Source organism: Lobosporangium transversale (assembly GCF_002105155.1).
Source record: "Lobosporangium transversale strain NRRL 3116 chromosome Unknown BCR41scaffold_26, whole genome shotgun sequence".
In the NCBI taxonomy this organism is placed as follows: domain Eukaryota; kingdom Fungi; phylum Mortierellomycota; class Mortierellomycetes; order Mortierellales; family Mortierellaceae; genus Lobosporangium; species Lobosporangium transversale.
Window position 1 is genome coordinate 355349 of NW_019029004.1, and position 13090 is coordinate 368438.

The following is a 13090-nucleotide window of genomic DNA, read 5'->3' on the forward strand; positions in this document are numbered from 1 at the left end:
GAAAGAGAGTTATCCAATAACTACATGGAGACTAAGCGGCTATTAACTAGCAATGCATTCCTCATGTCTATAAGTTCTAATCAAGCTTCATACCATTCTGTACGAGAGATGATTTGTCATCACCAAGAAGCGCTTCATTCCGGTATTGATACATATAACAATGTTGAGCCTTAGCATAATATATTGAAGCATCTCTTCTTCTGCAACACAAATGAACGGCAGTCAGCTACCATCATCTTTATCCCACTGAACCGAGCAGTCCCGCACTCTTAACAAAGGTGTGTCCTCGACGACGTCTGCAAGCGAAATTATTTTAATAATTTTGTACAACATAGTATTTCGCCCAATTTTCTAGAGCATTCCTTGCAGCAGGACATTAGCAAGTATAAATAGGCCCACTTTTCTATCTAGTTCTGTAGCGCAATTCCCCTGAATAAAGACACCTTTATTGTACCCTTAGATTCCCCTAGAACACTACCTTGACTTTTGCAACGTCGATGTGGAACACGTATTTGCTTTCAATGTGGGGTCGCTTTTTTTATATTTCGGCAATGCAATTCGAAACAAAAGGATCACATTTTTTTTAAAAAAAAACACATACTCACCAGATTTTCAACAGAGAAACAAACAAGTTTTTTTTTTATTTTATATTGAGTATTGTTTACAACTCTTCTTCAATCTACAATTGCCAAATCCAGTCATGACTATTAACAAGAAATGAATACACGGTAAAAGTTGCCAGATGTGCAAAGAAGTCGAGGCAAGTGAATGGTAAACATAGTGCATTGTGATTATATAGCTTGATATATGCTAATTTTTTTTTGCCGATTGATTTTTACTGCTTTCTTTCTTCCTTGGCATGTAAAGACGGAGAGACCGCATGATTTGAACATAACAATAGTCATAGTATTAAAGGCCCCATCTTTCATGCACGGCATGTGTATTATTATTGTTTTCAAACCTGGCACCAACTATGCGAGGTATTTTTTTTTCTGGCGTGGGGTTCCTAGTGTTATACGGCCAGGCAGAAAGCTTAAAAGACAAACGAGCACACCAACGGTGAAAAAAATGTATGTGAGCAAAAAGTTGCTGTGCTTCTTTGTTGTCTGCACATGCCTTCTTGCAATCGCGGTTTTTTATTGTTTCGAAAATATTTGGCGGTACATGCATGGAATGGGGGCGAGAATTTAAAAAAAAAACGCGATGCAAGATGGTATGTGCAAACAACAAAGAAGCACGTCAACTGTTTGATTGTTTGATCAGTATCCTCCTCCTGTTTACTCACATACAATTTTTTTTTTATTTTTTTTATTCACTCTTGGCGTGCTTGATGTCTATTAAGCTTTCTGCCTGGCCGTATAACACTAGGAACCCCACGCCAGAAAAAAAAATACCTCGCATAGTTGGTGCCAGGTCTGAATGCAATAATAATACGCATGCCGTGCATGAAAGATAGGGCCTTTAATACTGACTATTGTTATGTTCAACTCATGTGGCCTCTCCGGAATCAACTTGTAATCACAACTGCTACTCATGCTCTATTGCCAAGGACTTGAGAAGGGATACAAACCCCTTCCTCCTTGCTCTCATAATCGCTTCCATCCTTTCAATACACTCTTTCGCCATAAATGTCCATTGCATCTGAATCACACACAGGCATTTCAGCATTCACTCCAACATAGATATATGTATCACCTTGGGTATGATATATTGGTATGGCTCCCTCTGGTTTCAACAGGCCCAACAAACTCTATTAGCAGTGTTTACCAACCCAGATATATCAAGGAACGCAAGAAGACGAGGAAGCAAACGATGTGAAAATCAAATCTCGCCGAGCTGTACAGGAAAAGATCAAGTTAGTCAAGCTCCATGGTGCGGTAGGATGAATCAACTCAGATTGCACTCCTTTCAAGTCGAGACTACGGCGGCGAATATTATCACTGCTATATTACACCAGTCAATAGATAAACGATACAAAAAAGGGCTCCCATGGGAAAGTCTTCATGAGTTTTTTTAATTGCACAAATAAAGAAGCCAGGATATCTCCATGACAGTTTAGTTTTCGAGACAATGCCTATGGATTGCTGGATTTCAAGCCCATTTATAATAGCAAATTTGCCCTTCTTACGGACGAAGGGATAAGTTGTACCCAGCTAACTACCCTATCCGAAATACTGCACCATTAGGTAGACTCAAGGAAATCAAGCTCAAAGAAAGTGGAAAGCAATGATACGAAGGATTATTTCCATCATTGATCAATCAGGCTTCGTATCCTTACTCTGTCATCCAACACCACCGTCACCAATCACCTGAGAATCAACGTTTTCCATCAGTCTCACTTAAAAAATATCGAGGAAGGGCAACCTTTCCAGAGCTCAGTGGGAGTCAAAAGCACCTTGCAAGAACTTGATCGTCATTTTTTTATTAACCCCCAGCTGGAAGAAATCTGTGATGATACACAATCATGTATCATTGACTGCATTTTTTTATACTTTTACATTTTTCCTTGAGTAAAATAGAAAACAGTTGACAAAAAAACAAAAAAGGCTAACTGTACCAAGCCACAGAACAATTTCCTGAACATGACTTGAACAAAGCAGCCCCGCGCTGATACACAGAGCAAAGAAAAAGGCACGGGTCATCTTGTCAGAATCATTGTTGAATAGTTTCTTCTTTTTATTTTGTTTCCATCAGCATCACTGTCGCCACGTAAACCATCTTTTTTTCTTCATCATCCTTGCACTATCTGATTACGGCTTGGAGCTTACTACAAAATAAACTTTTTTTTTTTTTTTTTTTTTTTTTTGAACAGGCCAGGCAAGAGAGGTACAGATGTCAACTTTAATATAAAAGAAATATAACTCCAAGCTTCATGGACTTCAAACATCTACACATCAACTAACGCTCTTTACACTTCCCGTTGCTTTATATCCTTTGTTTTATCCTTCTTTCCATTTTAATTTCTCAACTTCCTTTCCGCTATGCTTTAGTCAACCTCCTTATCAACGGATATTATTGTCATTGGGGGCGCGTGTATGTGCATTCACTTTGTAGTCAAAGTATGTATTGGATTTTATTAAGCTTAGTTTTATTATTTTGCCACTAAAGCATTTATGAAGAAAGAACAAGATTAAAAGAAGGGTCACCATTACGATTACTCACAAGCACAACAGGACGAACCGAGAAAAAGAAAACTATAAGATCTAAGTTTCTTTTTAAACTGTATCAGGCGAACCAACTCCTCTCTTTTGATTACTGTATCTTCTACTATATTAGATCTGACAATTTCTGTAACCACTCATACATACCGTGACAGAACACATTCAACGACTCAGCGCTCATGGCAGATCAAGGCCAACGACCACATGGCAATAGTCAGCCTCACGGCCACGGTTATCCAGGGCAATTTCAAGGAGCCGGACATCCGTCAGAACCGAGGCGATCTTCAATCCAGAACATGTTAAACCCATCGTCACCAGATCCAGCTGGATCGTACGCGTATTACGCTGGCCCTCATAGCAGCCATCCTCCTCCACACCATTTGCAACAGCAGCCATATATTCACTCCATCAAACAGCCGCCGCCTCCCTCACAGCAGCAGCATTCTCAACATCATCATCATCAACCTCCACCCTCTCATCATCCAGAACAATATCGCCATGATGACAGACAATTTTCAGTTCAGTCATACCATTACTCACAACAGGCTCAGCACTCACAACAACAGCAACAACAGCAACAACAGCAACAGCAACAGCAACAGCATCATCACCACCATATCCCACAGCAGTCCCATGCTCCTCATCATCATCAACAGCAACCGCCTGCACCGCAACCAGGTTACTATCCTGTACATTCTTCGTCATCATCAGCGTCCTCATTACCCTCAGCACCATCATCAAATCCACTACCATATTCTGGCAATGCAGGCTCATTGCCGTCGATTCCTTCTCAGTCACAATACAGATCATATAGTCAGTACTCACCTGGACCAAACTCATCTGAACCAGTCTTTCAACCACCAGTAGGTTCTCTACAAGGGACACCGCAACCTCCTCATCACCCACATCATCAGCAGCAACAACAACAGCAGCAGCAGCCGCGGCATAGTCAACATCCGAGCATTTCTGGACCAATTAGTGGTGTTCATTCCCATCCTGGACACGTTTCACATGCAACCCATAACGCTGGCGCGCCGATAGCATCAGGAAATGCTTCTGGACCAATGCCACATGGCCCTCCAAGGCGCTCTAGTGGTGAATCAGCAATGGATATGCGACTTCAGTCACCTCCAGCAAATTCTACTCATTATGGGCATACAGGCCCTGGGCATATGGCTGGTCGGGCGCCTTCTCCACCTCCTCACCGTAGCAATGCGACAGAGTTCACAAGGCCAAGACAAGCATCGGTGTCAGGACATGCATATCACGAGTATCGACACATTCCCCCACCTGGACATGGACCTGAATCACCGATAGCTAGCTCACATCATGAGTACTCACAACATTATGGCAATTCTTACCCCGAACCATTATATACGGGAGCACACCATCCATCTGTGCACCAGCTTCCGCACCAGCATCAACACCAGCACCAGCACCAACATCAACACCAACACCAACACCAACACCAGCAACCTCAACAGCATCAGCAATATTCACCCCAGTATCCACATCGTGGAGCCTCTAGCTATGTAAGGACTGCTATATCAGAAATTGACCGTCCCCATTCGCATAATATATCTTCACAACACCATTACCATCAGGGCTTCTCGTCGAAGCCCTCACCCCCGCCACAACACGTTCAGCAGCCCCTCATGTCGCCATCTCCTCACAGAGCCTCAATATCTGACATTCACTCAGGCGGATCTAGACCAGTACCTGGTCAACACCAGCAGCAGCATCAACACGAACGAGCGCATGCAGAGAACGATGAGGCTATTGTGATGAATTTCATGTCTGAGCTCCAAATGCAACAGCAACATCAACAGCACCAGCAGCACCAGCAGCATCAACAACCACAACAACAGCAGCAGCAGGGTCATGTTCCTAAGCAGAGCCGCAAGGCCGTACCACAGCCATCACCTGTACAGCAACATCACATTCAACAAATACAACCGCAGCCACAACAGCAACAGCCACAACAGCAACAGCAGCAGCAGCAACTACAGCTTCGACACCATCACCATTCGCATCCACAACAACAACAGCTGCAACAGCTCCCGTCGTCACCAACCCCACAGCAACCAGTGCATCAGACACAGCACCATCATCATGTAGAGCGTCCTCCTCACCTTCCTGTAGATCATGAACAACATGCTCGATATAGTGACCACTCTGGATATCGCCATAATCAAGAGCCACAATCGCCAGCCTACCGTCCTTCACCAGAGATTAATCGTCCCATCACGCCTCCAACTCATGGCCATTCAACTATGCACATCCCCCCAATACCTGCATCAGACATTCGCCACAGGTCTGTGTCGACTCCAACAGGCCCAGGCTCACCAATTTCTGTCCCAGGCTCTTCCTCTTCCGCATCGCCTTATCCTTCAAAGCCTGATACTCCCAAGAAACCACAAACATCTGGAAACCAGTCTTCGTTACCCCCTCGCTCACTCAGCCTCATGAAAATCCTCAATGAGCCAGAAGTAGAAATCGACATAGAAACAGGCAAACCGCAGGAGAATAATAGTGCTAACATCCCCTTGCCGGCTCCGGAACAGATTTCTCATGATCGGAATTATCTTGGTCAAGACCATCATCATACCCATCAACAGGAGCAATGCTACCATACTGGTTTGCAAGGGGCTCCTGTGCCTGATTCTTTACGCCCCATCCAATTCGAAGAGCTATCGAATATGTCGGACCACAACTCAGCTATGGACTTTCAGATGGAACCTGAGCACTCGGAGCAGCTTGAAGAGGGGCTCGAGAGCGGAAGCAAGGAAAAGGGCTCTCGCCCTGTTAAGGAGAAGGCACAGAAAGAGAAAATCAAGTCTGCAAAGGAAAAAATCTTAAAAGAAAAAGTTGAAAAGCCGAAGAAGGAACGTGTTGTGAAAATGCCACCCAAGAAAAAGGCTATAGGATCTTCTACTCTACTTCCTAGCCAGGAATTAACAGAAGCATCGATTGAGGTTCCAGGAGAGTCTAACATAAAGCCTATGCTTCAGTCTGCTCAAGAAATGACTGTTGGAATGAAGCACCCTATTGATGAGGCCGAGGTTGAGAGAGTAAGCAATGTCCCTAAGAAGGCCCGTACCGAAGAGCACTCAGTTATTGAGATTGGAGCCAATGAACAACAGATGCAACCAGCTACTCCGATCGAAAACCTTAATGCAATGACGATCTCAGCCCCACTAAAACGAGTCGACATGCATAAGGAAGATATTCAAGTAAAGATCAATGGAAACATCATTGCATTACCGCAGCAGCGATCAGAACGGGTTCAGGAGATCCCAAAACAGAATAGTGAGACTATCACAATTACTACACCTATCACTGCAACGCCTGGCGCTGCTGGTACGGCCACAGAGCCCAAGCCAGACCTTTCTCCAACTTCAAAGAGTGCGCCGTCCGTCACTCGCCCTCAGTCGTCCAGCTTTACTTCTATTCAGCCCACATCTACTCCACCTATATCCACATCTACTCCACCTATATCTACATCTACTCCATCCCCATCTACCCCATCCACATTCCCATCTGGACCACTTGCCTCCACTCCTGAAATAGACTTGAAGGACTCTACTATACGCCCCAGGAGAGTCTCTAACGATGATCTTCAGATCGGCTCACCATTATCGCCGTTAATATCGCGGGATACATCCAAAATGCTCAATACTAAAGCTACAGGCAATGTTTCTTTGCCACCAACTAAGGAGAAAAAGATGCCTAAAAAGAAGTTGGCTGTCGAGAGTCCTCAAACAGACGAAGCTTCTATGTCAACAAAAACTGATAAAAGTCCTGTTGGAGGGCTACAGAAGGAGATTGAGGGCATGGAAATAGAGATTAATGAAATTAAATCGCTATCCAAACCGCTTTCGGGCGCTAAGAAGGCAACTTCAGTGTCCACGCCTCATAGTGGTAGTCTGAAGAAGAGGTTTAGTAAACCTGCTGGGGATCAGGTGTCCACTGGTGATTTTAAGCAGAATGAGATAACCAAGGTGATATCAACAGATAACCCCCAGCCCTTGACTCCAGATAAACCTTTGTTGGCTGATGCCCTGCGTGAAAAACCTGTAAAGCAAAAACGAGCGGACCGTATCGAGCCGTCTGCTAATGTTCCTGGCAAGTCGGAAGGGTTGACTAAGAGTTCTCAATTATCTCCAAAGGCGAAGGACTGTAGTTTGATGGTCAGTAGCCGAGTAGCAAGGGAAGAACCTCCTGCCCGTGAAGCAGAGAAACAGATCAAGACCGAGGAAGATGAGGGACTATATTGCATATGTCGAGAGCCCTACGACCCTAACCGTTTCATGATCGCTTGCGATGGATGTGATGACTGGTTCCATGGCGATTGTGTTGGCGTAGCAGAGAAAGATAGCGAGATGGTTGACAAGTACTACTGCAAGCGTTGTGAAGGTTTGTTGCTTAATATATACTTTTTACTTTATTATGTTTTATTTTTTCCCAAGCTTATTTGCCCGCTTTCCCAACTCCCACTTATTTTTATTTTTCATGCATGTAGAGAAAGGGCGACACGGTTCTCGTAAAAAAAAATGCTTCCGCGACTCATGCTTGAAGCCAGCTGGCCGCAGGTCCAAGTATTGCTCCAAAGAATGTGGACTGTTAATGGCGACTCAACGAATCCACGAGTCACAAGCAAGGGCTTTTGGCACAGAGGATCTTTCGACTGATGGACAGATTCAGAGACGCCGTAGATTGACGTTAGCAGATCTGGATGATCGTCAGAGACTTCTTAGTATTCGTGAGAGAATGAAGCAAGTTCGCCTAGTTTGCGCAATCCTCGATGGACGTGAACAACAACTCAAAGTGTGTGTAGACCGGCAAGCTCGACAGGATCTTGGAAAACCTGTCACGCCTTTAAGTTTAATAATTGACAAAGACGAAGACAAGGCAACGCCTGCCGCAGATGATGAAGAGGAGGCAGAGAGTATCTTACGCGCTGGTTCATCGGGATCAAAAGCCAAAGGCAGGAGTAAAGGCCAAAAGATCAAAGATAAAGAGAAAGAAAAGGATAAAGATGCACTTTGCGGCTTTGACCACAGTCTTGTTTGGGATGATGTACGGGACATGACCATTGTTGAACAAGCTAAAGCAACAGCCTCACTAGCGACCACTCCTACCGGGTCGCGAGCATCCTCAGTGGCTCCACCATCCTTTGGTGTAGTCCTTATTAACACGAAGAAATATATTGATGACTCGGATGGTCAAAACAGCAGAGTACTCAATAACTCTAGTGCAGTAAACGAACGGAGCTCGGCTGCGACTAATGGCCTGGATTATCATTCGGTTGGATGCTTACATCTAGAAGAGATTGGGCAAAATGTCTGTATGTCACGTCGACAATGTGAGCGACATTTTGGATGGCAGAAGCTCAAGGCTGCAGAACTGGATCTAGAAAAAACTCTCCAGGTTGGTAGACATGCTTTTTGTATATCTAATTTTTAATCACCTTGCTAACAACTAGTCTCGTATCCTAATATGAATGATATTCTATTTAATTTTGTAGAACAAGCTACTCAAGACACTTAAAGGCAAAGCCAAGTTGATAAAAGGCCGGATGAAGCGTCGCCGCAACGATCTTTCAGCGGGTATTTTGAATGGGACCATTGAGCATTAATCTAGAAAAAAAACATTTGTGACGGTTTTTCATTTTTATTTGACATGGATGTATTTCAGAGAACAACATGATCTAGTGTATAATTGTACAAGTGATGAATGATGGATAATTAAAAGGGAAAAGATAGAGAAAAAGCCAGACAGCACAAAGAGACAATAAAAAGAAAGAGACTATGAAAGCATAACGTTGATCAGATAACTAAATGTGAATAGAAAAAGAGGAAAAAAAAAAAAAAAAACAGCAAGGCAAGAAGAAATAGAAGCATCACATTATGACTGTGCGTTTGAGATAGAACTGATTCCTTGCAAAGACAAACTCAATCTTCATCTTTACGGATCAGCACTCATGGAATAGACAATAAATGGGCGAGAGAAAGAAACAGATCGCCTTCTAATGTAAACTACTTGTCCTGCTCTGTTCTCTGCTCCGATACTTCATATTTTGATTCCTCGTCCCCAACCCCATCCTATACTCTTTTTTTTTACCGTGCATCAAATCATATTTCTACAAGCTTTTCCTTTCTTTCTCTTATTCTTTTCTTTGGCTTCCTTTACTGAGATGCTGGTGGAGCAATATCAGGGAGCTATTGGTGCAAGCACAAAATATGATGAAATACCAACAGAACTGTTAACAGAACGAAAGGAAGAAGGATAAATATATAAAAGAATGACATGAAAAGATTGTAAACTTACCTGAGGCATCATAGGACGGTTTTGATCAGCAAAAGCCCTGGAGAAGACAATTCCAAGACCCTCAATGACGGCAAGAAAGACACCTCCTAGAGCTGCAGAGGTGATAGCGACCTTAGGGCCACCTCGAGCGGCTAAGACGCCGCCAGTCAAGAATCCTGAAGCAATCGAGTTCCAAGGATCCTCTTTCTGACGAATTCCCTTCATTCCACAGTCAAAGGTCGAGAAGAGGCCACCCCAGACCGCAAAGTTTCCACCCAGGACAGGAGCACGGGCCTTAAGTGACATCAAAGCACCCGGAAAGCGTTCGCCCTAGAGAGTATAGGTTTGGAAGTTATGACCAAAGACAATGAGATTGAAATTAGAAAATAAGGAAACGACAGATAATGAAAATAAACAAACAGGAACAAAAACAAACTAACCCACTCTTTCCGAGCGAGCACTTCAGTCGATGTTTGTAAAGGATAATATGGATACGTAAAATATTCATATATATAGAGTATAACAAGTAAACAGAGAATGATGTCTAATACTTACCCTTGGGGAATTCTTGGCACCCTTAATTCCATACCAGACACCACCACCAATAGCACCCATGGCAAATGAAGCACCGAGATCTGAAAAGATGACGTATGGGCTACAATGAACAAAAAGTATGATTAGGTTGGTAAATGACCATATAACAAATTCAGTAAAGTCACATTCATTGCAATGGTTGCAATGATTGCCCTTATCTTGAAAGCTACTTTGCATGTGCTGTGTGCTTTTCCAACTTTTATGATACAATTCTTTTTCAATGAATAAAATATATAAAAAAAAACTCACCAAGGATCGCGAGAGTGGTCAGAAGAGCGAGGCATGATGATTATGAGTACGTATTACTATGAGGACAGGAGAACAAAAATCGTAACGAAGACTTGATAAAAATGGAAGGTGGGAAGGATCAAACGTGGAAGAAGAGAAGACGGAAATGAATCAAGACTCATGTCTTTGGACTCTCCAACAGCTGATAGGCTGTGGCTAGTGGACTTTGTCCTTCTACCTCTCTAGACTTGCCCAAATAAACATCAGTCACACAACCCAGCGATTCGTTTACCTATGGTCACGTGATAGTGACAAGTCGGAAGGCGCTCAATGATGTAGGCTCCAATCCTTATCAACAGAGTCAAGGAAGAAGAGTAAAGAAAGTCCGGATCATGGAGCTGTCTACACGCCTATCGAATAAAGAAAAGAAAAAGAAAAGTGGACGCAAGGTTAAAGATAAAGATGCTGAGTGAATAGTTTAGTTGTGTTGGAAAAGCAAGCGAGCGGGTCAGTCCCATTTTCCATGCCTGTCCTACAATATTTCTGATAGAACAGAAGAACCAATCTTTTCTTCTCTTTGTTTCCAAGTAGTTCCCTGCTAATATTATCATCTCTTTTTCTTTCTTCCTTCTTCTCATCCTTTTCCCCCTACGCGTCCCCCAGCAATTCCTCCTGCCCTCTTCCTTTACCTCATCGCTGCTGCCCTGTCCAATTTCGTGATTAAAAGAATCAGCGTTTATAGTCATCATGAGTGAAGCTTCAACTACTATTCCAACACCCACTACTCAAGCTGTCGCCGAGGAGGATGGCCACAAGGTTTTTGTCGGCAATCTTTCCTTTCAAACCACTGCGGATGAGCTTGCCGAGCTCTTCAGTAAACCCAACCCTGTGTAAGTTTTGAAGCTAGAAAACAAATAAAAAAGAGGTTCCTGTATTTTATAATTGTATCTTATTCATGGTCCCTGGAAAGGAAGATAGTATAGATGGGAGTGGAGATGATGCGACAGGAACAATCTCAACACAAATGGACATACTAACAGGAGAATGACAATGACTAAGCGAAAAAAAAAAAAAAAAAAAAAAAAAAAAGTTCTCCTCCATATGTGTGAAGACAATGTGCGCTCAATTTGGATCATAAACGTTGTCAATATTTTGCTATTTCCAGAAATCGACCACTTTAGACGTAACGATAACTGGCATACGCTCATTGATCTTTAGTTGGCGCTTTGCTACTCACTAACATAACATTAATTCCTCTTCTTATTTTGTGTGTATGATTTTAGATTGTCGGTCAATATTATTACCCGTTTCCCTCGTGCACAACGCTCCGCTGGATATGGTTTCGTAGCATACGAGACCTTAGCTCAGGCTGAAACTGCTGCCGCCACTTACCACAAGGCCGAATTGGGTGGTCGTCAGATCAATGTCGAGGTGGCCAAGCCTCGCACTGAGCGTGGTCCTAGAGAGAAGGCCCCCAGACAACCTAAGAGCGAGAACAAGGATGCGACGGCCGGTGAAGCCAGTGAAACGGCAGAGTTCAGACCCAGGACTGGTCGTAATAGCCGCAAAGGCAGCCGCAAAGGCAATCGCAATAGGGCAGCTCGTGTAAGTTTCTTTTTTCTGGAAAATAATCATACCCACAATTAAAATGATTGACATCCTTTATTTCTTTATGATTATATTTATCTGCATTGCTCAGCAAAACGAAGGTGAAGAAGGCACAACAGGTGAGGAAACTCCTGCTGACAACACTGCTGCTGCCGCTGCCGCCAATGGTGAAGCCAAGGAGGGCGCCAAGGATGACAAGGAGGGCACCAGACGCCGCAGGCGCAACAACCGCCGTAGCCCTAAAGAAGCTACTCGTGGCGACTCTTCAGTTGAAGGCAACGCTACTTCGTCAGCCCGCACTCGTCAGACTGGACCTCCCTCCAAGAACACCATCTTTGTCGCCAACCTTCCCTTCTCAATGAACCCTCAAGGATTAAAGGATCTTTTTTCGGAGTTTAAAGTTGTCAAGGCACACATTGTTCGCCGCCGTCCAATGCGCGGTGGTAGGAGTCGTCCTTCGAACTATGGATTTGTCGAGCTAGAGAATGAGACTGAGCAGTTGAATGCGCTTAAGCTGAACGATTTTGAGATAGATGGCCGTCAACTGGCCGTCAAAATTGCCCATTCTGAGGAACAGGCTCCCGCGAAGGAGCAGATCTCCGCGAATGAGCAGGAAGAGGCCACTGATACTGACGCTACCTCCGCTCCGGAGGTCGTTGCTTAAAACATAAAAAGTTGGCAAGAAACCACTCAGCTCAGTTACAAGCATAAATAGAAAAATCGTTGTGTCGGAGACGGCGACAGAATCGAAGAAAGAGTATAGGAAAAATAGATGCTGGGAGCAAGATTATTGTTTTCTTTTTATTTATCTCATGGGCGTTCTGCTTTTATTCTATCTTTCTGTTTTCTCGCGCAATATATTTTGTCTTTTTTCCATAATAAAAAACTTGTACATTTGTATATAAGACAAAAAAAAAATTAAAAAGATGATAGAAATCCGATCTGTCCGATCTTAGAATGCAAAAAACTCTGAAGCTAAAAGTTACACGAAAAAACAAAAGATAGCGCCCATACTAGGACTCGAACCTAGAACTTTCACCTTAGGAGGGAGATGGAATATCCATTTTCCCATATGGGCTGCTTTAATTTCATATTCGGTGGGTTTTCAGTAGCATTATATATTGAATGCTTCACGCAATGTAGATATTTCATAAATGCACATTCTATAACTGCAAGTGGGCTTTAGAAGA

The 13090-nt window shown here is 43.4% G+C and overlaps 3 protein-coding genes and 1 non-coding gene across 4 annotated transcripts; 2 read left to right on the forward strand and 2 right to left on the reverse strand.

Annotated features, from left to right (window-relative positions):
• Nucleotides 1-7348: 7348 nt before the first annotated feature.
• Nucleotides 7349-7708, forward strand: BCR41DRAFT_307977 (hypothetical protein; the record flags this gene model as incomplete). Its single annotated transcript, XM_022020886.1, has 1 exon — nucleotides 7349-7708. One exon carries the CDS (start codon nucleotides 7349-7351, stop codon nucleotides 7706-7708), a length of 360 nt encoding a protein of 119 aa, XP_021879996.1.
• Nucleotides 7709-9037: 1329 nt separating this feature from the next.
• Nucleotides 9038-10499, reverse strand: BCR41DRAFT_356532 (mitochondrial import inner membrane translocase subunit). The gene is made up of 4 exons (XM_022024664.1): nucleotides 10314-10499; nucleotides 10026-10125; nucleotides 9492-9800; nucleotides 9038-9382 (listed from the first exon to the last, which is right to left on the reverse strand). The coding sequence occupies exons 1-4, from the start codon at nucleotides 10346-10348 to the stop codon at nucleotides 9350-9352; spliced, it is 477 nt and encodes a 158-aa protein (XP_021879997.1). The 5' UTR covers nucleotides 10349-10499; the 3' UTR covers nucleotides 9038-9349.
• Nucleotides 10500-10865: 366 nt separating this feature from the next.
• Nucleotides 10866-12808, forward strand: BCR41DRAFT_356536 (hypothetical protein). The gene is made up of 3 exons (XM_022024665.1): nucleotides 10866-11182; nucleotides 11576-11897; nucleotides 11992-12808. The coding sequence occupies exons 1-3, from the start codon at nucleotides 11040-11042 to the stop codon at nucleotides 12562-12564; spliced, it is 1038 nt and encodes a 345-aa protein (XP_021879998.1). The 5' UTR covers nucleotides 10866-11039; the 3' UTR covers nucleotides 12565-12808.
• A 97-nt stretch (nucleotides 12809-12905) lies between these two features.
• BCR41DRAFT_t97 lies at nucleotides 12906-12978 on the reverse strand. Its single transcript has one exon. It is a non-coding gene; the product is annotated as a tRNA-Arg (tRNA).
• Nucleotides 12979-13090: the final 112 nt, after the last annotated feature.

Bases quoted from the DNA above. Each gene is read 5' to 3' on its own strand.
- BCR41DRAFT_356532 (XM_022024664.1), bottom strand. From the start codon at position 10,348: ATGCCTCGCTCTTCTGACCACTCTCGCGATCCTTG. The intron at 9,801-10,025 runs GTAAGTATTAGA...TATACTCTCTAG, and splicing joins GTGCCAAGAATTCCCCAAGG to GGCGAACGCTTTCCGGGTGC. The intron at 9,383-9,491 runs GTAAGTTTACAA...TTGCACCAATAG, and splicing joins ACCGTCCTATGATGCCTCAG to CTCCCTGATATTGCTCCACC.
- BCR41DRAFT_356536 (XM_022024665.1), top strand. From the start codon at position 11,040: ATGAGTGAAGCTTCAACTACTATTCCAACACCCACTACTCAAGCTGTC. The intron at 11,183-11,575 runs GTAAGTTTTGAA...GTATGATTTTAG, and splicing joins TTCAGTAAACCCAACCCTGT to ATTGTCGGTCAATATTATTA. The intron at 11,898-11,991 runs GTAAGTTTCTTT...TGCATTGCTCAG, and splicing joins ATCGCAATAGGGCAGCTCGT to CAAAACGAAGGTGAAGAAGG.